Source organism: Coregonus lavaretus (assembly GCF_964263955.1).
Source record: "Coregonus lavaretus genome assembly, chromosome: 4".
Lineage (NCBI taxonomy): Eukaryota > Metazoa > Chordata > Actinopteri > Salmoniformes > Salmonidae > Coregonus > Coregonus lavaretus.
The window spans coordinates 11,894,547-11,922,289 of record NC_139991.1 but is presented as its reverse complement, the minus strand read 5'-3'; the positions used below and the strand labels follow the sequence as shown (position 1 = coordinate 11,922,289).

Genomic DNA, 27,743 nt, shown 5'->3' with positions numbered 1-27,743 from the left:
GAAAAGGCTACCTAACAAGTTTCATCTGGCATGTAGTTGTTGAAGAAACTGTTCGTTACACTTTATTTTAGGCCTACAGTATTATTGGTAGAAATCATATGGTAAAATGATAATGCCCGGACAATTAGGCATACCTAATAATAACTACATTTCGGTCAGTTGGAATTCACTAAAATATCAATGGTATGCCTACCATTATATCAGATATTGACCAATTACTATCAAAGGACTATCGTGAGATGGTACCACACTCAAAGAAAGGACTGAGGTGACAATGAATTAATGATTTCAATTAATTGTTACACAATTACAAAGTTATTAATTGCAGTATGTTGCCTACTAAAGCAAAAGTGTGACGTTGTCAAATCATTAATATGTAGGTCAGTATTAACATACTGTATTCAGCAGATCGTGTGGCAGGTTGTCCGGCAGGGTGCTTACCGAGTGAGCAAGAAAAAGCGGGCTGCTGGTGGCAGGGAGCAAAGGAAGGAAACGTGAGGAATGGCTGAAAGCTGACTGTTTTTCTACAGGAAACAAATCAGGAGAGGGAAACGATAGCAAAAACAAGGCACCAAATGTTTCCCATTCCGGTTGGAGAATTGTATTGAAGCTTCGTATTTTGACCACGCACGGATCCGCCTGGTTTGCTGATTTAATGGGACAACGAAAACGGAAAAAAGCAAAAGGTGCTGATTTTGTCGTCTGTGTGGACTGGTGCTACTTATTTTTTATGGGACCAACACTCCACACGGGATGCATAGGAGGACACTTTTCTAGTGCAAGGTAAACCGCATTGTTTGAGTAAAGAAAAATACCCAGGTTTGACAGGGGTAGTTAATGATATATTTTTGGTGGGACTGATGCATTAACATTTTATATTCTTGAAGTGGTCGACTACCTATAAAAAATAATACGTATTCAAGCTTCTTGGACAAGCCACCACAATGGAGCAGTCACATGAAAATTAGCCTACATGTCCTTATAAGAGAGAAACATAAAGCCATTTTTTGCTCAATCTGAACAGAAGAAGAACATGCGTGTGTTTGTCATCTGGATATTTTTGCGGTTGTGTTCACTACGGGATGGTGCCGCTGGTCAAGGACAATCCACTCCGGCTATATGTTCGTCCTCATGCAGCTGCGACGAGGACGGAGGCGCGGATTGCTCTGGGAAGGGTCTGACCACTGTTCCAACTGGTCTAAGCGCCTTCACCTACTATCTGTAAGTATCAACACATTGAAACTGTAATAAAACACGATTAAACCTACAATCAATCTCTCTCCCTGGTTAGGACGTGTTTGTAACGGCAAGGTTGGCCACTACTTACTCGAGAGGGACACCTCTCCACGTCACTACTAGAGCAAACTTTTGCACAATGGCTGTCAATGAAGCCAAATAATAGAGTGCGTTTATACAACTTCTGGTTGTGGATCAGTTATTAAACTAATAACAAACACATTATTGTGGTTGGTATAAGTGGGCAAACACAAAGAATGAAGAACAGCCAGAGGAAAAATAGGCCATAAAACAAAAGGTTGATACAGAATATATAGTATTGGCTAGGCTATTATTTTTTTTAATGCAATGGTTGCCAAAATTGTTGATGCTGGTCCAAACTCATTCACTTGCTGAAATTTCCTTAAAATGATACCTCATATACCCTAGTTTTTACTCTACTGGAAAGCATACAAGCTATAGCATATTCCTTGGCCTGGGACCTGAACCTTCACTTTCTTAGACCACGGCCATGATCGTTTACACTCATATTCAGGGACATGTGGAATAGTAGTCCATCATCGGTGTAAAGCAAGAAGGTGGATTTGTCTTCATTTGCTGATTCTTCGGCCTGACTTGGCTCTGTAGTCTGGACTGACTCCTTGGTGAGATGTGATGGAATACAACTATGAAGACGTCTTGTGCCTGTGGTTGTGAGAAGGTGGAGGTTTGATTCCGAACAGGCATTGACAGAGGGAACCTCATATAATGCTTTGGTGTATACCTTTTAATTTGATCTTTATAATATTGGCGATCAGACATACAGAGGTCCCAGAAATACCCAGGCAGGAAGGTGATTGTACCTGCCTGGGACTGTTTGTTTATCCTGAATGCTGCTCCACTTACCAACTCACATTATGGCAGAGAAAGTCCCAGGTCACTTTAGGTGTATGCCTACCCCTAAAAGAAAACACTGTGGACACACTTACTCATCATCTCAGAGACAGTTGTTGTGGTTGGTATTCTGATATCTGCATGACATATCCTTTACATATGCATAACATGTCCTTTACAAAGTGATGCAGGAAAACCTTTCAAATTCATCTTACAGGGATACCCCAGAATTTACCCCAGAATTAGTCAGTTGGGTAACACTTTACTGTAAAAATTAAGTCTTATTTACTCTACTTCCAAAGTTTCCTAAGTTGCAAAATTGTGGCCCAATCAACTTATCAACATGGGGAAAATGTGCAATGTGAAATTGTTTGTAGACTGTATATTTTTAACTAAGAAAAACATTTTCTGGATCTTGGCCAGGAACCGCCGAAAGGAAAAAGCTGTTGTGATCAACACCACAAAATAACAACTAAACCAAAAGCCCTATGACATGGATCTTTTAGTTAGCCTATAGTTGATTTGAAGGAATGGTCATGGTTTCTTTTCTGTATTCCCTGTGATTCCGCCATTATATCTGTCTTTGTCTCTGTACCAAGAAAAGGAAGTTGCTCTGCCCTACCTTACTAGAGAGGAAGAGCATTACTAACTGAGGAGAGACTGGGACTACATAGTTAATACATTTCTGGTTAACTAGCCTTAAAGGTTTCACAATGTCTTAGTTAATGATAAACTGAGCAGCCGCCCAAGGGCGTCAAATGGGCTATGTGTTATTCATTGAAGGTGGACCAAGGAAATGTGCTTCCTAATGTAGAAAAGAAGGAAGGATCTGACCTTGAGAAGACTACCCTCTGGGCACACACTGGTTGAATCAAAGTTGTGAAATTACGTTGAACCAACTTGAAATAGACGTTGAACTGACGTCTGGGCCTGGTGGGTATTGATACAGAACAGTTTCATATCCAAGACTGAATGAGAAATTGAAATATATACAATATCACCATCACCTTTATTTACTTAACACAAGCTGAGGGATTGGTTTTACCTTTATTTCCACCTAGGTACCTGAACATTACACCACATGGACTGTAAGTCAATTTTTTAAACTTCTTGAGTGCATTAATATCCGGCAGAATTGTAGAAATCCGCAAGCTCTAGTTGACCCAATAAACCGCCAATGTAGGGATGTTTTGTGTCTGGTAAACTGAAGAGAAACAGTGGTATTTACCAATGTGTCAACTAAGACACAGTGTAATGTATGCTGTTATCAAACACCATGTTCTTTTCAGACTTGCATGTAAGTTACCAACGTATCCCCAAATATTGTATTACAATTGCCAAGTCTACTTATTACGATTGGAAGTGTGGGCGAGGAGGCTTCTTGTGCGCCTACACTGAGCAAGGTTAACTAAATGCTTTGTGACAGCTTTTTAGCTCATAACTATGTGATATATTCAGTTCAAGCCCTCCGAGTATTTGACGGGTTGCGTTAGGGCAATTCCACGCTAACAGAGTGATTTTTCACTTTAAAATGTATGTCAAACAAAAACCAGTGATTTCAAAGTTAAGCAAATGATACAACTTCATGCACAGGGACTACTTAGCAATTTCCACAGAACATTTTACAAAAACACATTTACTTGTAGAACAGTGCAGATGCAAAGTTTGGTAAAAGAATGATGGCACAAACAGTACAAAACATAATTATGTTACCAAACTGCATCTGCACTGTTCTTCAAGTAAATGTGCTTTTGTAAAATGTTCAGTGGAAATTGTTAAGTGGTCAATCATTGGGTTCTGTTTGAAATACATTTTCAAGTAATGTTTTATTGGTCTGTTACTGTGGAATTGACCCTTAGTGCAGCTGTCTCTCTCTTTCTATTTCTCTCTCTCTGTATTTCTCTCCCTCTCTCCATTCAATGTCTCTTCTCCGTCTTTTAAACTCCCCTTCTTTCCATTCCTTCTGTGTTTTGGTGAGCAGAGAGGGCAGGGGTCATGATGGATTAGTGCGACACATCACAGCTGTAGAAAGACTCTTTTGTCAGAGCTAATGCACAGGGAGGCTGTGCTGAGCTGGTAATGCTCCTTACCGGAAGTGAGCTAATGTTTGTTTTTAAAGAACTAAACAAAATATTCACCTCCATAATGTCAATTTAATCTCAGTTATCACTCATCAAAAGTGGAATTACATCCTTAGTACTCTTCTAGAAACATATTTTGGTAACACTTTACATTAAGTTGCTTGTTTGCTGACACACTAGTCTATTCTTTGGGGTACACATCATCTGCTGTGACGTTTAGTGGCAATAATAAGCTTTTTCGCTCAAACAGCAGAAACAGACAGGGATCAACAAGACAGGCAAGTAGTGAGGAGCTTGATAAATTGAGATATGGAAAATTACTGAAGGGAGAGATTCATGGACAGGGAAATTGACACACACACACACACAGAGAGAGAGAGAGATAATGACAGAAGCAGACAGGTCCAGCAGTCTTACAGGAGGAACATTGCAGGCCCTGCTGTCCCCACAGGTGGGAGAATGGTTTCCTAGAAGGTTGGCTTTGTTTGGGATTTTCCTCCTGCTGTGATTCCATCCAGTACAATCTGCCACCCCATGAATGTACTGAAACTGTTGGACATAGAAGCAGAGAGGAGAATGGAGGGCAGCAGTTCTGTATGAAGAGAACTAAAATAAATAGGACTACAAACATTAACTTCATCTTTTGAAAGTCAGGTCTTTTGTTGGATTTCTGGCCTTGGAATTCTGGAATGTCCTTTTAAATTGGAATAGTTTCAGACAGATGTATGACTAGACCTGCTCTTGTCCTGCATTTGTTGTTATTTAGAGAGCATTACTTCGTCATTCGTCAAAATTAGTAACCAATATACTTGGTCACAAAATAATATTCAGTACTGTACATTACCACTTTCGTTGGCAATATCCTACAATACATTTATGCATCTGTTGATTTGCATAATCTTATGGAATTTGACACAGATGGGAAGTGGCCTGTGCCCTTTGTTTTATCAGTCCATAAATCAGTGTGTTGGGTTGGCACCAGCCAGCAGCCCAGGGGAAGGTTGGAGAGGCAGGCTGGGGGGTGGGGCTGCCTGCAGCATGTTGGTGTGTACATTACGTTATTTTATTGGCAGCTGAAATTGAGACTCTCCTGCCTGAGGAGAACAGGTGAGGTGAGAGAGAAATACGTTCTGGAACCCCCCTCACCCTGTACACCAATTTCCCCTCTGACAGTGGATGCCTGCTGCATCTCTGCTGGATACGAGTGATGAAAGAACATCTCAGCCTCTTGAGGGCTTGGTGACTGTGTGTGCACTCGCTCTCATGTGTGCGGGGACATGAGGGTTTGGGATAGGAGGGGGTCACTTCTCACATCTCATCTCAATTGAAGTCCTTTCATAGTGTGAACAAGCACAAGTTTAGGGGAGGGAGGGGATAGGGGGACTAGTGCCCTTTCAGTCCACTGGTCCAGCTAGCTCACTCGCCATTGGTGCCCTCTATCCATCTTAAGCTGAATTATACTTTTGTTCATGGTCAGCAGAGGTGAAAGGAGCCAGTCACTGGTTCCCGCTCCCAAACAGGATGACTGCTAGATGGTAGAATGTTTACCTCTCTTGCCCCCCCCCCCCCCCCCTGCTCTGTCTGTCTCTTTCTCTCTCTCCCTCATACACAACTCTCACTCTCTTTTACTTCTAATCACTTCCTCATCTTCCCAATTTTCATCCTCTTTTTCCATAATCCTCTCCAACTCTCATCATCACATTCTCTGTCAATCTCTCTCGGTTCAATTCAATGTTGTAAATTGGCATACAAAGCATACATTAGTATAGCAAAATAACAATACGTTTAATGAAAGCCAACAACAACAACTCCCATACCCATATCAATCACTTCTCTCCCCCTCTGTCTCTGACATGTTTGCCTTGCAGGCTGGTTGTTTGTACTCTAGCTATAGTGAATCAGTCTCCCCTTGTACCCATGTGGTAAATGCTTGACCTTCTCTGCACTCCCATGGTAGAACACTCTGCCCGTCTGTGTATACAAAGTGCCCTTGTTCCTTTCCAGCATGGCAGCCAGGGAACCTCAGCCATCTTCCTCAATTCTCACCACCTTCACCTCCTCTCTAGTCAATAAGAAACAGCCGAGAAAATAGTTACCCATTACCTGCACCTTTCCCACAACTCTGTTGTCATGGGACCAGGGGGCTAAAAAGCCAAAGCATTACTGAGTTTGCTTTACTTCTGAGGGAGTCAATGGTAGCAGGTGGTTGGGTTGGTGCCCTGTTTGGCTTCTCTACCTCAACAAATGATCTACCGGCAGGATATTGATTAGCCGGCTAAATAAACACTGCCAAAAGGTATTGAAGAAGTGAAGTTGTCCTCCTTTTGAAGATCACCTTGGGATTCATGGTGCACCTGAACTAAGGCTATGCCACCTTGAAGCAAGGCCCTTTCAGAGAATACATCAGATACTTTTTACACTTGCTACCTTCAACGCCCTCCAACTCATCACCCAGAGATCTTCAAAGGAAGGACGTAGTAACCTTTTTCCCCAAATCTCTATCTTACTTATCTGCCGTTGTCCTGTCTGTCAATCCTTACCGTTCTTGCTGTTCTTGGCATGGTAGCTTTCCCTCCCTCTCATGGCTCCATGCCAGCCAGAGTGTCTGATCCACCCACACACATACCACATATACACGCCTTGGTTTTAGAGTCGCTTTAATTTGAATCTCTTTTTTGGTCTGCCTTTGCACTGCTTGGCACACTCCATGTATATTTCTCTGTCTGGAATGTGGAGCTCTGTGGTTGTTGTGTGGCTTTGGTGAGGTCCTTGTCTGGTCTGTGGGCAAACACCAGTGGCCTGTGTAATTGTGAGGGGGAAGCTAACCCTGAGCTCAGGTTAAAACCATGCTGACCAAGATCAGTTTCGGATCGAAACGTTGTCAATAAAGTGGTGAATTGGGAACATAAACAGTGTGCAGGCCTTCTTTATTAGCCCAGCACCAAAGTTTTAAGGATGTGCTTATGACCATAAACTTTTCTAAAACCATGCTCCAACCATCAGAGACCACACAAATAAGCCACTAAATAACAAGTATAATTTCTCACTTGCCAGAGACTTGAACAGAGTTGACCTCTTTTTGACCCTCTTACCATGGAGAGGTTGTGGTTGGCTTTGAGATAATGCAGAGATAGAATAAATATGTTCATCTTGCATCATAGCAGAGATGATTAATTATTGCTTATTTTGAAATTGTTTCAAAGGTATAGATTTGGTCTTTGACATTGACCGCAAAAGTGAGTTTGGAAAGGTATCATGTGTCTTTTAGTAACAAAAAAAAACATCTGAGCTAAGAGGATCTATATGTCTCCATTTACTTGGATTGGAGGTGAAATCCCAGGGAGTTTTAAAGGTGCTCTGTTGAGACTTGACAACAGCCTCCGCTGCCTGCTCCCCATACTTTCCTCTGTTGGATGTGATTAGTGTTTTGAAGGATTTCTTTGTCACTGATCTCTTTTTTTTCTTTCTGTAAGGCAATCTGGCTTGAGAAGTGAAACTTTTGGCAACTCTTGCTAGAAATGTGATTCTTTCCATTTCCCACCAAGGCTGCTATGAGCCCAAAGTGACACCTTTGCATTATTTGATGTCATGTTGACATTTCATACCCTCAAACCAGTGGGCATATAACTTTTTTTGCTTCAGAAATAGTGCTGTTTTTTGTCTGTTCTATATGTATCACAACTGTATTTCTATATAGGATAGGCAGGCCCCCTGATGACTAAAGCAGCCGGAAGGGAGGATGACGGCATTCACAGGCCACCCTTTCATCCTGTCCCTGTGGCTGCCTGCACTCTTGACCATGGCAGTCAACAGCCTGTGAAAGATGGTTACAGGGTGCGGGTGTAGGGGTGCTGTCAGCAAGACAGAATGTATCCAAAGGAGGGACCACCGGGAAAGCCTTCCAAATAGTGGCCCCACAACGCCCCCAGGAGAGTCCGTAGGGGGGATACGGGGGGGGGGAATCAAGGTGGAAGCTCCATTGTACAGAGCCTAGAAGGCAATTGGATAAGCTAGGTAACCTAGAGATGGGAAAGAGAGATGGCAGGGACGATGAGGGCTTCTGTTGGGGGCCTTTGTAGCTTGAAACGTGGGGGGTGGGAGTGTGGCGGGCGATATTATCCTTTAAGGATCCAAAGTCCTACATGCACACACATGCAAAACTTTGGGGAGGCCTGGTAGTGAAATTCAAGATGGACAATTTTTTTGGGGTTTCGCTTCATTAACAAATGCAGGATGTTTTTTCAGTCCTGTTACATTTTACATTTTAGTCATTTAGCAGACGCTCTTATCCAGAGCGACATACAGTTAGTGAGTGCATACATTATTTTTAATTTTTCATACTGGCCCCCCGTGTTGTACTTCAACTCTAACATCTGGTGTCTATAGGCTCCTCTTTGAAACCAATGAATGGATTCCTAAGTTAAAAGCTACTCTCTGTTGAGTTGTGGAACACAAGGGAATGGCTATGGCGTCATACCATTTTTGCAGTCTTTTTATACTATAGCCTGTGTCATTTTTGTTGGATGTGCACTAATCTGTAGGCTGCTTTAGGATCCTTCTAAAATGAATTTACGATCTTTACTAAACCTGCCTATATAACAATCTCTCATCAATTCCTAGAACTTCAGTTGGATTCGATGACAATTTTTGCCCATGGTTACTCTCTATGTATTACATATCTAAGTCACATACTGAATTAGTCAGGTGGGGAAGAAACGTGAGTGTTGTCTGCATAGTTGTCGTGCTGCTACATGCCTATCTTTCCCTGCAGTGAGATGGAAAAGCGAACGTCCCTTGGGCCATATGAGTAGGGTTTCTTCAAGGTTTTACAGTACTGCTGGGGACCTGTTTTGGCCCAAATGAATCATTATGCTCCTTGGGAAGATGACAGTACTTTCCCTCTACCAATCTACAGGAAAACCAATGTAACAGTGTTGAAAGCATGCTTCCGAGCAATTACTTACTAGTTATGCCTCCAAAAAGATTAATTTGTTACCCACTACCATACATTATGTATTATTTCTGCAATTCTCTGTTGTTGCGTCTTTAGGAGTATAAGTCCAGCTTGATTGTTTGAGATTTGAATTGGAATCAGGGCCGTGTTCTGTTTCTAACCTGAGAGAAATACTGATCCACTCATGACACTTGTTGTTTGGTTCCACAGTGACATCAGCATGAATAACATCACAGAGCTCCCGGCATTCGTCTTCAAGAACTTCCCCTATCTAGAAGAACTGTGAGTATTCATCTTTTCTTGTACATTACCCAATACAGTTTTTGTCACATGCATATGATAATCAGTGGTTTTCAACCACAACAGACCAGTTGTATTATGTGTTTGATCAACAAGATATAAAGAACCCTGTAGTTTATTTTACACCAAAGAGTCATGCCATTGTAGAGTCGGCTAAGTTGCAGTGTTTTCACAAAGGGCGAAAAGTACCATGACTATAGGCTATGTATGATTCTAGAGAAAATCTATGTGAGATGCATCACGTTCTTTCTTTGTATTTTATTTGAGAATTAACAGGATGGCAACTGCATGTCTCAGTTCTGGGACCCATTCAATGAGCATATCTAATCTTAGCGTGTGTTTGTCATCTCTTTACTCTTTAAATACCCCTCTGTCTGGTTCAGAGCTGGAAGTAAAGATAAGATCTGTCTACCTGATATCAGGTAACATGCAACCCTGAGAATGCAAAATGACCAGCTAACACTATTCTGCTCCCAGTGCTGCTTTTGTATCCATGTTATTTTAGCCTGTGTGTCTTTCATCTCGAACCAGTCTTCGCTCTCTTCTTTTCCAAACACTAGGCCTACTTCATCTGTTTTGTCAAAGGGCAATTTACTTTTCATCGCATTGTAAGTGGAGGAATGCAAGGCAGGAAGGAAGAAGGCAAAACAATGGTTTCCATGACAACCAGGCTAAAAACGCACCCTCGCTGCACTCTACCACTCAACATTACCTTTCAGGCAGGGGCAGGGGTCTCTGCCCAGTGTCATATATACATAGTGAAACCTGTTCTCTGGGTTCCATCCTGCTCTGGAGCTGAGCAGTAGGCTTGGGAGATTCCCCGGGGTACGGTATATTTCGAAATACTGACGGTATGATTTTCAATACTGTTTTAAAAAATGGGGTGCGTGCTACACCACTGCTTTTAACTATAAGTTAAGTATAACACTAAGAAATCTAAGATGTGTCAAATAAATTATATTCGGCTGAGGGCTCCAGCTATGCATCTGGTTTGCTAACTTACAAGCTAAGTGGCTAGATGTCAAGATCAAGCTTCTTGGTTACAGCAGAGACATTCAATCCCCTCCTGGATCAAGATCCCTTTTTGCCTAAATTGTTCTGTGCCCCAAAAAAACTAAACAAAAACGTTTTTTGTTTTGTTTGAAATAGCGCCCCTTGTGTGCACTGCCAGTAATAACGAATACCCCGGTATGGTACAGAAACGGTATGAAAATCGGGATACCGCCCAACCCTACTGAGCAGCACTGTAGGGCCTAGCGGTTAGATTCGTGCTTCGGAACGCTGTTTTGTTGACAGGTGTCTAGAGTTTTTAATTTGTGTTTGTTTAGCCTTATCCTTGAAACAAATCATAAGGTTTCATTGAGTGAACTGAGCGGATGGCTCTATAGCCCGTGGTGTTGTAGTGTCACTGAACCACAGCTCCAGCCTTGAGGGCCGACTAAGAGAGAGGGGGACATGCCCAGAAAGGAACATTCCCTCTCTGATAGTCACGCAACCCTCCTTCGCACACACCTCCCATCCTGAACAAAGCACAACACAGCCTAGCCACCATGCTGACAGATCAAGAGATGTAGGGGAGTCGTCCCCCTCAATTTGTGTTTAGTGTGCTTAAGGTTGTGTGTGCGCGTGTGTATGTGTCTGTGTGTCTGCACACATTTGTCTCCATGAGCGTGTGTCCCTAATCTCTTTACTTTCTGATGTTGTAAACGTCTATGTTGTCTACCAGTGAATGTATTAGTGAAATAGAATGGCTGTGGGAGTGGTGCTACAGAAGGGGAGGATTTAGTCTTTCCTCGACAAGGCTTAGCACATTCTTCTGCCCTCATCAAAGCCTAGAGGGACGTGTTCTGAATTTGTTGAGAGAAAGGGAATGGGTGGGGAGGTTCTTCACCCTGAAACGTGAAGGATGTCTTGGCAATTTGTTAGCAGGCCTGCGTGTGGTGGCTGGGCCGTAGACATGTGGGCGTTGACCAGCTCCAAGGCTGTGGACGTAAAGTTTACAGTACCTTATAAATCTGGCAGACACACTAACCACATACAATTTGCACATAAATCCTACTCTGCTTTCAAACTTGAAGCTGTATTATTGGAGTCCTAGATTCATATAAAGCATTGGGTGCATTTAGTCAAATTAGGCCTAATTAATTTTGTTTTCATTTTCTCGATTATCTTACAAATGTTGTAAACCAAGATTGTTTAAACTTTTTTTTGCTAAATAATTGTCAGTAGTTGGGATTGCAATTGCAGCCAATTTAGTGCAATAGAGTCAAGGAGTAGGCTTGATTTATGTGCATGAAACTGGCTCCTTTGACTACAAGTGCTTCAAGAGTTCAATTACTGCTGGGAAATAATGAAAATGCTGTCAAAAGGCAACAATTCAGTCAATGAATAGTTGACAAAGACACATGAGAATTGATTTGGTTGTTTGATGGTGAAGTGTGTCCTGTGGAATCCACCACTGGAAGGCAATCATTTGGTTTGAGCCAGAGCCAAGTCAAGTTGGAGCGCATGAACCATTATATAGCCTTCCAAATCCTAACCATGTTTGTCACCCACAACAAATATGTTATTGTAAACATGGTCTGCCATTGGATCACAGTGGACGTCTGCCACTAGTGTTTGTGTGTTTAGACTAGAGACCCTGTCATATGATGTTGTCATATGATGGACCAACAGTGTTCGACATCCCTGGAAGTGTGTCCCCCAGTAGGCCCCAGTAAGGGGGTGCATTGTAGGGTTGTATTCGGGCATGGTGGGAGTTGTTACTCAGATTCCCCAGGCTCTCAGGCTCACTCCCAGCAGCTATTGGCTGCAGGATAATCTAACGCCACCCGACTCAAGTTGCAGAGGGTGATCAATCTGGTGCTAATCTCCCAGGCCAGATTTGGTGGAGCTATGAGTCCCTGACATTCCGCCCCCACATGATTATTCACACGTCCAGTTCCTCCTGATATCCTGGCTGGAAGGGAAGGGGAGGTAGACCAGGCCCAGGAGGGGAAACCCAGGTCCAGTCCTTATGCGGCCACTCTCTTCCCAGAGTATCTGGTGAAGTGACAACATGCCGTCGCACTGACAGGTCGCTTTGGCACCCCAGGCGTTATGTTATGTTATGCTATGCTTGATAACACAAACTGGAGCCTGTGAGGTGTTTTCATTTGTTTTTTTGGTTGATGACTTTCAATCTTGTATGTATTAACATTTCAAAGTGAAGCTGTTAAATTGACTGCTTTGAAAGTTGTATCAACAACATATAGATTACTGTATGAATCATTGTTTAGCTTTCGATGCAAATAGAAATTTATCACCATATTTTTCTCTTCCCCTCTCTTTCTCTCTTTCTTTCTCTTCCTCTCTCTCTCTACCTCAGACGACTGGCAGGAAATGACCTCTCATTCATCCACCCTGACGCTCTGTCTGGACTGCATCAGCTCAAAGTCCTGTAAGTATGCCACTCATTGGTCCTACACACACACTTACAACACGCACACACAGACAAACACTCATATAATACCTGTATGTTCTGTGACAGTACATTGAGCCAAGGGTTCAAAGTCCAATACTGGTGTGTGCTCGGGCACAACCCACACAAAAGCAAACACACAGACATTCACACACACACACACACCTGTAAATAAAACTGGTGAATGAAATACAGGTGAATGAAATAAAACAGAGGTGTTCACTTCCTTCCCAACGAGCGGTGGCCATATGACGTGTGTGTGTGAGTGGAGGCAGGAAACCAGAGGGCCTGTTCCCCTGGGCCCTAGCCTGCTTTGACGACAGAGACTACTGATAGTGGAGAGGAAGGGAGATAGTCACCATAACCACATCTGTGTCCAGTAGAGACTAGGATCCACAGACAGATACTAACGCTCTTCACTACATGGTCAAGTACTCACGTCCCACATAAGAAGAATACTACACTTTACTATAGAATACTACAGTACCTACTATATAATTCTATAGTATAGTGTCGAATACTATACTACAAACTGTAGTATCCCTCGATCATGTGTAGTACTAGTAGTATGTACTTTTGTAGTATACTGTAGAATACTATAGTAAATACAACAGTATTATCCACAAAAAACACAGTAGTAAGTACTGCAGAAATATCAGCAAAAACACAACATTCTGCAATTTGTGCCACCTGTAAGTGAGAAACATACATGCCAAGTATAGACCATATACACTGAGTGGACAAAACATTTCCTTGACATAAACTGACCAGGTAAATCCAGGTAAAAGCTATCATCCCTTATAGATGTCACTTGTTAAATCCACTTCAATCAGTGTAGATGAAGGAGAGGGGAGACAGGTTAAATAAGGATTTTCAAGCCTTGAGACAATTGAGACATGGATTGTGTATGTGTGCCATTCAGTGGATGAATGGGAAAGACAAAATATTTAATGGTAGGAGGTGCCAGGCACACCGGTTTGGGTGTGTCAAGAACTGCAACGCTGCTGGGTTTTTCAAGCTCAACAGTTTCCCGTGTGTATCAAGAATGGTCCACCGCTCAAAGGACATCCAGCCAACTTGACACAACTGTGGGAAGCATTGGCATCAGCATCCCTGTGGAATGCTTTCAACACCTTGTAGAGTTCATGCCTCGACAAATTAAGTCTGTTCTGAGGGCAAAATGGGGTGCAACTCAATATTAGGAAGGTGTTCTTAATGTTTTATACACTAAGTGTATTGCGTTCCCTATGGTTATAGAAAAGAGGAGAAGCTCTGAACTTTCCGTTCAGACCCCAGTCCTACCTACCTACAGGTTATGGAAAATGTGGTCTTTTAGTATTTCTCCAGTAGGTTTAGTCAAAGAGAAAGCCCCCCACTTCTATGTCATAGACAATAAAATAACTTTAGTAAATACCACAGTAATGTCCGCAAAAATACTACAGTAGATACTACAGTATACTACAGTCCGCAAAAAAGCTACAGTAATTACTATAGAATATACTTTTTTTTTTTACTATAGTATTTATACTATAGTAAACTGTAAGTGAGTAAAGTCCACTGTGAATACTATAGTATTTTTTCATATGGGATATGCATGCAGAAACAAACGTCTGTGCTCAGACACACACATCCTCCCCACAGTCAATTATACTCTAATACATGCTGTACACACTACCTCACTCCGAACCCATACACAAGCTTATGCAACAAAGCCTGAGGTGCTAGTTAGAGTCAATGACGTTGACCCTTTACAGAGATAAGAGGTTGAGAGGCTGCAACACTTTGTGATGCTTTTGTGTTCATTTTCAATTTACATTTTAGTCATTTAGCATACGCTTTAATCCAGAGCGATTTGCAGTAGTGAGTGCATACATTTTCATACTGTGTTCACACTTTAACTCAATACAGAGCTGATCTTCTCATTCTCGTATGCACCACATGACTGCTGGTTGTGCAGAAATTGTAATGAGGAGGCATGTTGGTGCGACCACAGTTCAGGTTATAAAACTGTGTTCTCTCCCTCAGGATGTTGCAGAATAACCAGCTGAAGACTGTTCCAAGTACAGCTCTAAAGAACCTCTACTCTCTACAGTCTCTGTGAGTCCCCCTATCTCTTCATCCATCTGGAATTACACGACTGTGCACACACACACACCTTTTAGAGACTTGAAATGGCAAAACTCCTCAAATGGACATCGTAAGCATAATCATGACATTTACAATGGGAATCATTCACTCTACAATCCAATTGAACTAATAGCTTCCTCTAGACTGGTCTGCATCATTGCACTAACCTTCACACAGCTCACACAATAACCATCTGGTTAACATGCTGTCTCTACCCCCCACCACGTTGCATTCACCAACAGTTAGACATCCTGGATTTATTTATGTGGTTGGTTTTTGCCTGTATGGGTTTGAAAGGGATGTGTGTGGGTTGTTATGCTTCCTAGACACTGCAGGGCTCTACAGTGCGACCATTTTAATATTTTGCTATGTGACCTGGAATTTTTATTTAGGAACACCAGTGTGCTTAGAAAAATTAAGGATTCTAGCTTTAATAACTCAAATATTTTTCATTGTGCTCCTATATGTTTTTGTGTCCGCCTACATTTTTCAACTTAGGCGCACACGTGCTCCTTGTAAAGGTCAGTGTAGAGCCCTGCACTGGTTTCCAAATCCCCAGCTCCCCAGCGTCTCTTTTCTTTGACTTAGTGACTCTCTGTGACTACTGCATGTCACTCTCTGAGGGACTATGACTGAGCATTACTCCATCTTTGTTTCCCCGTGCCTCTTTGACTCTGACTGTGAATAGTGTAGGATGAGATCCAGCTGGAAGCCTGGTCTGGGACGTGCTGAAAATCCAGCTTTCTGCCATTATCACCTCTCCAGATCCTTTCCCTCAGTCCCATGATTTCCCTCTTTTGTCCTTCTCTTTTTTTGCAGAAGTCTTTTCTCTCTTAGGGGTTAAGGTCTGTAGCTGAAGTAATATGTTTTGGCAGAGCCTAGCTGGGTTTCTATAATGCCTTTGAGAGTTAGATGTCAATCATCGTGCCTTTCTGCTTCCAACACAGACTCGTAGGGAATTTAGAGGGGGAGAGAGAGAAATGGAGTCATGGAGGTGGAGAGAAAGAGAGAGAGGGGAGAGGAGAGTGAAACCCAGCTAGGCTGTGAAGGGAAGAGCGGAATTACAAAGGGATAGAGCTTTTGTTGAGGAAGAGCGCGAACGTTGTGATACCAGCATTAAGGAGCATGTTTCATGAATGATGAACAGAATGTGCAGCAGCAGCCAAATACAAAACTAGAAAGGTTAAGATTTAGTAGAAACCTTGATTGTCAAACAAAGCTATTTAAAACCTTTTATTGTAGTCCTCACCAGAACAGTCTAAATAGTTAGAAGTAAATACAGAATATTTAGAAGAATAATGAAATTCCAATTTGTATAGTAACACCATACAATACATACATTATAATGCAGTAGGCTATCCAATGGGTCATTCAAATATTTGTTGTTGATAAGAGTAAGGGAAATGGAAAGCTGTTTAAAATGGAAGACCATAGTGTAATGTTTTTCTACTGAGGCAATAGAAATACCTCATAAATACCATTCCTTACTTGGCCCTTCATGCTCTCTCTCTCGCTTTCTCTCTCTATGTTATGTGCTGTTTCAATATGAAATGTCCTCAACGTGAGAATGTTAATGGTGGTGAATGTATGACAGGATTCACACATTGCTGTGACATAACTAGTAAGATAAAGGTTTCTAAAATCTATTTCCCCCCCTCCCTCTGCAGACGTCTGGATGCCAACCACATCACGACGGTGCCTGAGGATAGCTTTGAGGGCCTGCAGCAGCTCCGCCACCTCTGGCTGGATGACAACAGCCTGACGGAGGTCCCAGTGGGCCCCATGAGACACCAGGCTAACCTGCAGGCTCTCACCCTGGCACTCAACCGCATCACCCACATCCCCAACAATGCCTTTGCCAACCTCTCCAGTCTGGTGGTGCTGTGAGTGCTGCAGATCTATCTATTCCAGACCTGGGCTGAAATACTATTTAAAATCTTTCAAATACTTTTAGTGTTTGCTCCAGTCTGCCTGGAGTGCAAGATGGACAGGGTTTGGACTCCTTGTGATTATTCTATTGGTTCCATTGTGCCTATCACGACTCAGGATATGACCCAGATGCAGACACAGGAGGCAGTTAGTACAGTTCTCAATAATAATTTATTAGAACACGGGGCAGGCAAAGGGCAGGTCGAGGGCAGGCAGAGGTTCGTAATCAGGACAGAGTCAGCCAGGTACAGGACGGCAGGCAGGCTCGGGGTCAGGGCAGGCAGAATGGTCCGAACCGGGGAAACTAGGAAATAAACACTTGAGAAACAGGAAAACGGGAAAGCACGCTGGTAAGACCTGACAAGACGAACTGGCAACAGACAAACAGAGAACACAGGGATAAATGCACAGGGGATCATGGGGAAGATGGGCGACACCTGGAGGGGGGTGGAGACAAGCACAAAGACAGGTGAAACCGATCAGGATGTGACAGTGTCAGGCAAGCTCAGTAAACTCAAGATAGTATTTGAAACGATGTCTGATCTATTCAAGTCAAAACGGAGGATCTGTTCTGTGCTCCCTCCCTTAGGGGAGAGTTTGGGGGGGTTCAACTCATTGATAATATACTGTAGATTCAGATGTAGGACAGATATTTGCTATTTTTGGTGGAGATTTACATCTGTGTGGTAGCAATTGGAAGAAGAACATGTAGAATCATGGGTAATAGAACTATCTCCATTTTATTATGAAAGACAGTTACATGTAAGATTATTTTAATGTTTTTAAACAAAGTGTTAAAGGAGCAAATCATCAGATTACACTTCTCTACCATTCAAACATTGCAGATGTTCAAATCCATTCCACTCCAAGTCAAATGAAATTCTCAGTTAAATATATCAACATACTGTATGAAGCCATCACTTACTGTGGAATGCCCCTACAAACACAAATGCACTCACTTGCACGCACACACACACACACAAACGCACGCACGCGAGCACGCACACACACTCACAAGAAAAATGCTATTGCTGCAGGGCCCAGTTGGAGGGAAAAAGGACATAGCTGTGTCCCTAGTGGCTGACAAGAATAAATAGGAAGAAAAGACCTTGAATCCATCAGACTTCGACACACCAGCACTCACACTGATACCTGACTTACCAATCACTGTGATCTCTGGTGATAGCTGCAGAGGACATTTACCTTTACCTTATGAATAGATTGAATTGGGTCTTACTATCAGGCAGGGAGTGTGGGAGATGTGAAAAGTGCTGCATTGTTCATCCACAAAGGATGGGATGCCATGTGGCGGATTGAGCATTTTGTTTTATGTGTGTTGTATGTCACTCAGAATAGCTATATTATATCCTGCTTAAAAACCCAGACGGAACCCTATGAAACCTCTCTGCATGTTCAATCACGTAGACTAGATATCCAAACATGTTCCTTCTGTTGTTCAATGTCCGTTTTGGCTCGTCTGCAACATTGAAGTCTATTTTGAGCCGGGAATGGAATATAAATATATCCTTTATCTTCCAGGCATCTGCATAATAACAGAATTAAGGAGATTGGGGAGAGCTGCTTCACGGGGCTGGAGAACCTAGAGACGCTGTAAGTACATTTGAATACAAACTCATTAAAAGTGTGTGTGTGTGAGCCACCCACCCCCCCCCACACCCAGAGCGGCCGGGACGTCAGTGTGTCCACTTCCTCCTGTAATTGCTCCAGGATAAATGGAGCGGAGTCCATGATGGCTATCTGCACTACCCTCCCATTGTTCGCTTCCTCCTGCGTCGCCAGCCTGAACAGTGACACAACATCTTTAGTCCGGAGAGGACCGAGACATTCTGACCTATGGTTTAACAGCAGCCATATTAAACGTACCATGGCTGTTACAGTCATTTTTGCAGTGTCACACTCACTCACAACGTTGACACTGATAAAGCATAAAGAGAATTGTCCGACCTACTAAAGGAGCCTACCTTATATGTGACCACTCCAGTCTGTCATGGGAACTACAGTACACTTGGCTATTCGTGAACACTGGATATCCCATCAAGATAATGTTTTCTAGTGTAGTGCGTGAAGCTGGAAGATCAATATTTTAGTATCATTAAGGTGACCATATGTTTGCACAGCACTGCTAGTGAATGGTTACAGTATGATTGAGTGTGCTGTGGTGTGTGGTGTAATGATTATGGAACTCCCTGCTCCTTTTGGCCCCTCAGGGATCTTAACTTCAACAACCTGATGACCTTCCCAGAAGCAATCCAGGCTCTGCCCAAACTGAAGGAGCTGTGAGTACTGTCCCATGACAAACGCATGCACGCACACAGTCACAAATGGAAGCGCACACACACACACACACACAAACCGACACCGACACACACACACAGGGATGCACATGCGTACACAGATTCCCTTTGTGAGATTATTTTGAATCTGAAACGTCAACTTTGAGTGATTAGGTTGTTTAGTCAGGAAGTGGCATGTGGCCTAGAGGTGATATCCTTTTCTGAAAAAAGAGGAGACCCCTAGTCTTTTCTCCAGTGTAACTGTAGTTGCGTGCAGGCTGCAGTGTTTCTGTAGAAATGTGAGCTGTTGATGTGTCTCAGTGGAACTGTGAAGCTTGGCAGGGGGAGCTGAGAGATTAATGACGGGGTCTGAATAGTGGCCCCAAGAATACACTCCTCTATCTGTTTTCCTTTCCTTTCTTTTGTTGCGCTCTTCTCCTGTCTGTCAGGGGTGTAGTAAAGAGAGAGGCTCTCTTAATGTTCCTGTACAATGGTTTCTTGATCCCTTGAACTTTTGATGGATCTAAGGGACATGTCTACTAGATAAAAGATGCAGGCACCTTAGGTACGTTACCTGGGCTTTGTCTTGAACAATAGATCATGACTTCACAACGTTTGATGTGGACAGTAACAACAGTTCTCCAGATGGTGTTCTTTCATATTTCTGATGGAAAAACAATAATGAACAGATATGGAATTTACCATGTTTTATGACGTTTATACAGCAGTATAGATTCATTAGCAATAAAACCTTCAATCAAATAACTGACACGCACTAGATTGAAAGAAGCCATATAATGGTGAAAACTGGAATTAGCCACATTAAGTACAGAAATCAGGAAGCTATAGCAGAACATGCATACAGAATTAGTGGTCATTTACATATTGGCAACTATAACAGTTTACTTAATTTGGACCCATCTGTTTTCCTAATCACAATTTGTATCTTGTTCTTCTGTTGCAACTGTATTATTGCACATTTAATATTCCACCTTCATCCCAAATATGTGTATTCAAACAGTGTGGTTAGAATAATTGTTTCACTGTGTATGTTTTCATTTTCCTCCAGTGGATTTCACAGCAATGACATAGCAGCCATACCTGAGGGAGCCTTCCACAGGAACCCTTTGCTCCGCACCATGTAAGGCCATACTTCAAAACCAGTCCTACTGTCAACAAATACTATTGAATAGAACCTTAAGCCTTCACATGTTCATGTACTAGCACAATGTTCCCCAACTCCAGTCCTCCAGTACCCCCAACAGCACACATTTTTGTTGTAGCGCCAGACAAACTCACCTGATTCAACTCATTGAGTGCTTGATGATTAGTTGACTAGTTGAATCAGGTCTGCTTGTCCGGGGCTACAAAAAATGTGTACTGTTGGGGTTAGTCCAGGACTGGAGTCCTGGAGGGGGGTCTGGGAAACACTACTAGTATGTACAGTTGATCATATTTACACACATAACTGACTGACTGACAGCACCCAGCTGGTAATATAGTGACTGACTGACAGCACCAAGCTGGTAATATAGTGATTGACTGACAGCACCAAGCTGGTAATATAGTGACTGACTGACAGCACCAAGCTGGTAATATAGTGACTGACTGACAGCACCAAGCTGGTAATATAGTGACTGACTGACAGCACCAAGCTGGTAATATAGTGATTGACTGACAGCACCAAGCTGGTAATATAGTGACTGACCATGGGCCCTAGAAGAAACTTGTCCAGAAGATGGTGCCATTCTCGCATAGTAAATGAGTTTACTATCAGAGTCCTCTTCGCTTATCTTCCCCAGCCACCTGTATGACAACCCCCTGTCCTTTGTGGGAACTTCAGCCTTCCAGAACCTGTCTGACCTGCACTCCCTGTAAGTCCCTGTCCATATCTGTTAGAAAACCAAGTCTGGTACTCTGAACGTTGTATTCATAGTGTGGTAATGATCTCTGAATTGACTGATTTACAATAACAGTGTATGAAATCACAATGTGATACAATACACTGAATATCGCTGGTGCTCAGGTGCTTATTTCATACCATGATCTAATGTTAGGAGTGGACAGTTATTCAGACTAAAGTTACAGTCTCTTGTCTGTCATGCCTGTCTGCATTTTAACCCTGTGAGGTATGTGTTTCAGGATGCTACGTGGAGCCAGTATGATGCAGGAGTTTCCCTGTCTCACTGGGACTAACAACCTGGAGAGTCTGTGAGTGCACAATACAGCAGACTCTTTACATCAACATACACGACTGACACTGACTGACAATATTATAATAAATGTGTTCATGTTAGATATATTGTGAGTGAATTCGTTTTTTTGTTCTGTCTAGTTTGAGGTCAAGTGAGACAGTTTGTCAGTGGTAATTGACTCAGAGTTTCTTTCTCAGCACTTTGACAGGCACAAAGATTTCTGCCATACCGGTTGAGCTCTGTGAGGATCTCAAGGTGCTGTGGACTCTGTAAGTATCCCCAACCTCACCTCTCACCCTTATCCTACCTTATTAATCTATTTCACATAAATGCCGGTGACATTCCAGATTACATTATTTAAAACCTTTTGCCTCATCAGAGACCTGTCCTACAATGAGATTGAGGAGCTGCCTTCCTTCCAGGGCTGTCTAAAGCTGCAGGAAATGTGAGTATGGTATATTGTTGGGAATATGAGCAAGAGCACAAACACATTTTTTAACATTACACTCAAGATGACCCCCATCTTCTACCTTTTTCTGAGTGTATATTGTGTGTTCTGTCCTAATTATAGAAGCCTGCAGCACAACCACATCCAGCAAATCGACAGGGACACCTTCCAGGGTCTGTCTGCCCTGCGCTTGCTGTGAGTACACACACACACACACACACACACACACAGTCTTGTACAAACACACACACACAGTCTTGTACAAACAGACACACACACACACACTTGCAGCCTATAGTACCTTGAGGCTTTAAGGTGAAGGGCCTAAGTAGATCTCATTGGAAATTAACTCGGTTCTGCTTTCACTAGCTCATGCCAGTGGCTAATTTTAAAAAAGCATGCTTAATTTGCTGCCCTGATTCTGAACACATCATTAAGTCATTTTCTTTCCTGCAGGGACCTGAGTAGAAATGAAATTAAAACCATCCACAGAGATGCTTTTCTCTATTTGACGGCGCTAACAAACCTGTGAGTATGACACTGTACTGTGGTAAAAACTAAATCTGTGAAGTCATGATAACTAATACATTACTGTTTTAAACATATCTGTGTACATATGCTAGTGTGTTCCAGGAATTTATGCTAATATGTATTGTTTGTTTCAGAGACCTGAGTTTAAACTCGCTGACCAGCATTCCAACAACTGGACTGAGTTCCCTGAACCAACTGAAACTCACAGGAAACCTGCAGATTAAAAATGTTTTTACTGCAAAGAGCCTCCCCAAACTCAGGTCAGAATCCAAGTAATTCATCAAAATGACCTCACTCTTTCCTGAACTAGATGTGAACTTACTGTAGGGCCAAACCCAATTCACTTACAATAACTAAACTTAAGTCCAACTGTGAGGTTGGAGTCACGCAACACTTTGAATGATAATGGTCCTATTGTGGTCTACAGGTCAGTATCAGTTCCCTATGCTTACCAGTGCTGTGCATTTGTGGGATGTGATTCTTCAACAACTTCCACTGATGAGGAGGACATCAAGAAGGTTACAGGTAAAACATATCATTAGACCACTCCTGATGTCAAAATGTGTTGTTCAGAGGAGGGATAAAAAGTATATTGAAATTGGTTAGCTAAATAATATTTGTGTTCCAGGTGGAGAAGAAGTGGAGAGGATATCAATGGTAATGCACTGCTCTCCCTCTCCAGGTAAACCACAGTCACTTTATTGTCATCTACAGCATTGAATTGTGTACATTATCACACCTCTTACTAACTGAACGATGACTCTGTTTCTCCCCTCCAGGAGCCTTCAAGCCCTGTGAGCACCTCCTGGGCAGCTGGATGATCCGTCTGACCGTGTGGTTCATCTGCCTGGTGGCTCTGATCTTCAACACCCTGGTGCTGGCAGCCACCTTCTCCCGCCGGGCCTCGGCCCTCTCCCCTGCCAGACTGCTGGTCGGCCTCCTGGCCCTCACCAACCTGCTCACTGGGGTCTATGTGGGGGTGCTCACTGTCCTGGATGCTGCCACCTGGGGCTCCTTCGCTGAGTTTGGGGTCTGGTGGGAGACGGGGGTGGGCTGCCGGGCGACAGGTGCCCTGGCGGTGTTCTCCTCAGAGTGGGCGGTGCTGCTGTTGCCCCTGGCGGCTGTGGAGCGCAGCGTGGCGGTGAGGGGGCTCCTGGGGAAGGCCATCTCGCCCAGGAGGAGCAGCGAGAGGGGGGTCTGGGAAAGACGCTTCGCCCTGGCGGCTGCTCTCCTGGGGCTCCTGGCGGCTGCAGCAGCCTGCCTGCCCCTCTTCAGTACCAGCGACCCTTCAGCCTCCCCTCTCTGTTTACCCTTCTCTGGCGGTGAGGGCCCTGCGCTGGGGGTCACTGTGGCCCTGGTGTTGCTCAATGCCCTGGCCTACCTGTTCACAGCAGCAGTGTACACCCAGCTGTACTGTGTCTTGGGCAGGGCGGAGCTGGCAGACCAGGAGCAGGCAGGGGCCGTACGCCACGTGGCATGGCTCATATTTACCAACTGCATCTTCTTCTGCCCTGTGGCAGCCTTCTCCTTCGCCCCTCTGCTGGCCAGGTCTGGCACCGCGGGGGGCCCTGAGATCGCCAAGTCCGTTACGCTCATCTTCTTCCCCTTGCCGGCATGCCTTAACCCCGTGCTCTACGTGTTCTTCAGCCCCGCCTTCCGGGAGGACTGGCTGCGGCTGCGGGGCCATGGAGCTGTGGCCCGGGGGGTGAAGGCTGGTCAGTGTGCAGGGGGCTCTGGGGCTGTGGACAGGGACTCCTCTACAAGGCTGGGCTATGACTGTGGGGTGTACTCCCAGCTTTGTGGGGAAACAGGCGTGTGTGAGCGCTGCGAGGCGGCTCTACACGCCAGGACCTCTTCCTCCTCATCATCATCAGTCTGCAGACACTTGGTGAAGTCCCACAGCTGCCCAACCCTCTCGGCTGGTGCAGCAGCGTGCCAGCGTACGGAGGGCTACTGGGCAGACAGCGGCACGCCCTCAGCCCAGTCAGAGTACGCTGACGAGGGGGACTCGTTTGTGTCTGACAGTTCAGACCAGGTGCAGGCCTGTGGACGAGCCTGCTTCTGCCAGAGCCGAGGGCTCCCTCTGGTCCACTACGCATACAACATACCTCGCATCAAAGACTGAGAAACTCTACAGCTGTGTGTGTGTGCATCTGTATTTGTTTGTGTGTGTGGGTTGGACACTATATAACAAAAACAAACTGTTTTTGATACACAACAAAACATGTGCAGGGTCCCTGCACACAAATCATTCAGGAAGCACTTCTTTAATCACTGTGTGAAACAGACTCAAACATCACAAAAGTGAATCTGGCATTGAATTAGACTTCTTTGAGCCCAGAGACTTTTGGCCAACACTTGTTTTGCCCTTCAGGATTTAGAACTGATTCCTGTGTGTGATAACACCAAAACTGGCTGTCAAATATGTAACAAAAGAGGAAACCTTGCCACCTGTGCCTGCTTCTTGGTTTAGAGCGAACTCATTATCAAGATGTTACAAGCCTGAATTCATCTGTCACGTCTCTTGCTAACGCAAGGATCTATGTGCCATCCTTTTGTGGGTTCTACCTGTAGCTAGCTATATGGTTCTTTATTGTGTGATATGTTGTCATTCCCTGGTCTTTCGATTTTAAAGCCTTGCCATAATTTCTATATGAGAATGTAAAGTAACTGAAAGGAGAATTGTATGGCAGCGGTTTTAAATTAAGGGGTACTGACAATGTGTTAAATATAATTCAAAAGCTGCATTTTCAGCCCTCCCAATGTGAGGCAACTGAATCTCCAGTCTGAATCTGTTCATGTATGTTCATATGCCCTGTAGTACAAGACAATAACTTAAATGTTTATCATCTTTGACAATAAGTGTCAACAATTCTTCCTCGCTATGAGTGATAAAGTCTTGAATGTCACGTGGGAATGGAAGAGAGCACTGTTTTAACAACAGTCTTCCCACTAGTTGTGGAGAGTTTTATGACTTGTTTGCTTTGTCTCTTGGACTGAAAATCATTTCGGTGAACTGTGCTTTCCCCCCGGATCATTCTAATTTATTGCTTAAAGAGGAGCAGAATGTCCGGGCCACGGACAAGGTTATTTCAGGTGTCAGGAAGTTGGTCTTTGAAAGGTGAATGCAGCATGTACCAAGTGCAAGCTGAATGTTAATGCCACACAAAGGCCTTCATTTCTGGATTGTTCTCTGAGACAGATTGCATTGTAGTAAAAGCTCGCTTTTCTTTCTCTTAAATTGGACATAATTGGTGCTCACAACCCAGTCATTATGATCAGGACACTCACAATCCCACATCTCACCAGTGTAATGTATATATTATGATATAATAACAACAATAAATGTAGATAATGTTTCACTATGAAACATTTTATTGGATCAGGTGTGACTGTTTGATGTGCATGAGTATGACTTACCATATGGGGCCAGCACCACACCCTAGGAGCCTGTATCCACATGTGTAATTCATGTGAGTGCTCAGGAATTTAGGCAATGTAGGGAAGCCTAGACTGCCCTAAACATTTAGTTAATGTGTCCATATTATGGAGCTCATTGGTTTCTTATTTTTGTGTGGATTTCTCAACATTTTGACTGAGTGTAATTCTAACCCCAACCAACTGTCCAGAGTGTATTGGAGATGTTTGAAGCCTGTACGTGCAAATTCCAAATCGGTGTGTATTGCTGTCTGTTTATCCATATGTAAATTATTTTTGATAGAAAAACCAATTATCAAGAATGGGATGCATTGTCTAACCACGGAAGCTACCTCTTCAACTTTAGTGGCTACCAGCAGTGCTTTGTAAGAAGGTGTGTGTTCTTATGCTATTGATATTGTTATTATTGTTATTTTGGTTTGAACTGTAGGCTTTGTTTGTAAATACATCTGGTTGTACAGTGTCACTGAATTTTAAGTCATGCTTTTAGTTAATGCCAATTGTGGGAGGAATGTATAGTATTTACTGTATACTGTGATTTTTATAAACCAAACTATATAAACCCAGTTGCTTAAAAAAAAAAAAAACGATGCTTTATGTACAAGATTTCAGACACCCACACTCTCACTCATTCATGTAATTTATTTGACACACAGATGAGTTGGCCTGATTTAGACCTTGTCAGGACTGTCAGTGTTTTTCTTTGCCTACAGTGTTAGGTTCTGTCTGACCATAGTGTGACTCACCGGTGCTGTTGAAATCTTCAGGGCTAGAAATGGCCCAGAGGGCACCAGGGAACCTCTCTCAATTGGCTCCTCTGGCCGATGTAAGGAGAGTTTTGACTGCATTATGGGTAAAAAAAAAAAAAAGAACCCTGTTGATGGTGTCCATGTCACCTGATTCACACTGGTTGGCCCTGTTCCTTTAACACATCTAAACCTCACAAGGGGTGTAACGGCATCATGATGGATGCTTACTGGAAGTGGAAGCGTGGACAAGTGCACAGGAACTATGGTCTTGAATGTGACATGTCAAATCTGCACCCAGTTTGACTATGTGTTTACGTTTAGTGAATGTATGCTAGTGAATGAAGGTAGGTGGTTGGCAATGGACCTCAGAAACCAACAGAAGCAGCCTTACCTCTCACACCCTGTTTGGCAATGGACGTGGCTTGACCAAACATTTAACCTCCCAGCGATGCAGCCACAGGGGGAATGGGACATTCCAGCTATTCCAACCCTCCTCACACCTCCCGCTGCGCCAAACACATTAAGCACATTGCTGTATCCTCTTTGGCCTTAGTCAGGCTTTGTTATGTTAATACCTTGCAGCTTTTGTTCATTCCCACTGGCATTCGAGTGTCACAGCGTCAACTGTTTTTTGACCTCATAGTGATCATGTTCTGTGGGTAGGGCAGCATGAGGCATACGAGTGCTGCTCCACCTGTGTACTCATCTCAGAGTTAACCCCTGTCCACTGTCTGTTTCCCATTTTAAACAATGGTGGGGTTTTATAAGGCCCCACTAGCAAACAGGTCACACCAGGGATAGTGGTTTACTTAACTTGCATTATAACCAGTTTACAGCTGGGAATATGAGTATGATTGGGCACCCTAGAAACCTGGGATAGACTTGCATTTGAATAAGTGAGAAAAAAAGGGGTGCCCACTGCCCGATGACAAAGCTTTGCATTTATTTTTCAGACATAAAACAAACTCATTGCCACTAATACTCAACCTTTTTCTACAAAGGATGCCAGAGTGAATCAAACAATGCAGTCCTCTGCTACTCCTGAAATTATTACATGAAATAAATAAAGGTACAATAAACCAATGTGGATGAATGTAATGTCTATGATGACTTATGTAAGATGATTTC

General features: G+C 43.3%; 1 protein-coding gene across 1 annotated transcript; it reads left to right on the top strand.

Moving 5' to 3' along the window:
* Nucleotides 1-429: 429 nt before the first annotated feature.
* On the top strand, nt 430-27,674 carry LOC311128194 (leucine-rich repeat-containing G-protein coupled receptor 4-like). Its single transcript, XM_084160208.1, has 18 exons — nt 430-1,221; nt 9,355-9,426; nt 12,812-12,883; nt 14,930-15,001; nt 16,699-16,914; nt 18,500-18,571; nt 19,189-19,257; nt 20,324-20,395; nt 21,057-21,128; nt 21,397-21,465; nt 21,647-21,718; nt 21,829-21,894; nt 22,021-22,092; nt 22,354-22,425; nt 22,563-22,688; nt 22,856-22,953; nt 23,057-23,110; nt 23,208-27,674. Exons 1-18 carry the CDS (start codon nt 1,034-1,036, stop codon nt 24,551-24,553), a joined length of 2,880 nt encoding a protein of 959 aa, XP_084016334.1. The 5' UTR covers nt 430-1,033; the 3' UTR covers nt 24,554-27,674.
* The last annotated feature ends 69 nt before the right edge of the window (nt 27,675-27,743 follow it).

Excerpts from the sequence above, each read along its gene's own strand:
- LOC311128194 (XM_084160208.1), top strand. The coding sequence starts at position 1,034 with ATGCGTGTGTTTGTCATCTGGATATTTTTGCGGTTGTGTTCACTACGG. Across the intron at positions 1,222-9,354 it reads AGCGCCTTCACCTACTATCT|TGACATCAGCATGAATAACA; the intron begins GTAAGTATCAAC and ends TTGGTTCCACAG. Across the intron at positions 16,915-18,499 it reads CTCTCCAGTCTGGTGGTGCT|GCATCTGCATAATAACAGAA; the intron begins GTGAGTGCTGCA and ends TTTATCTTCCAG.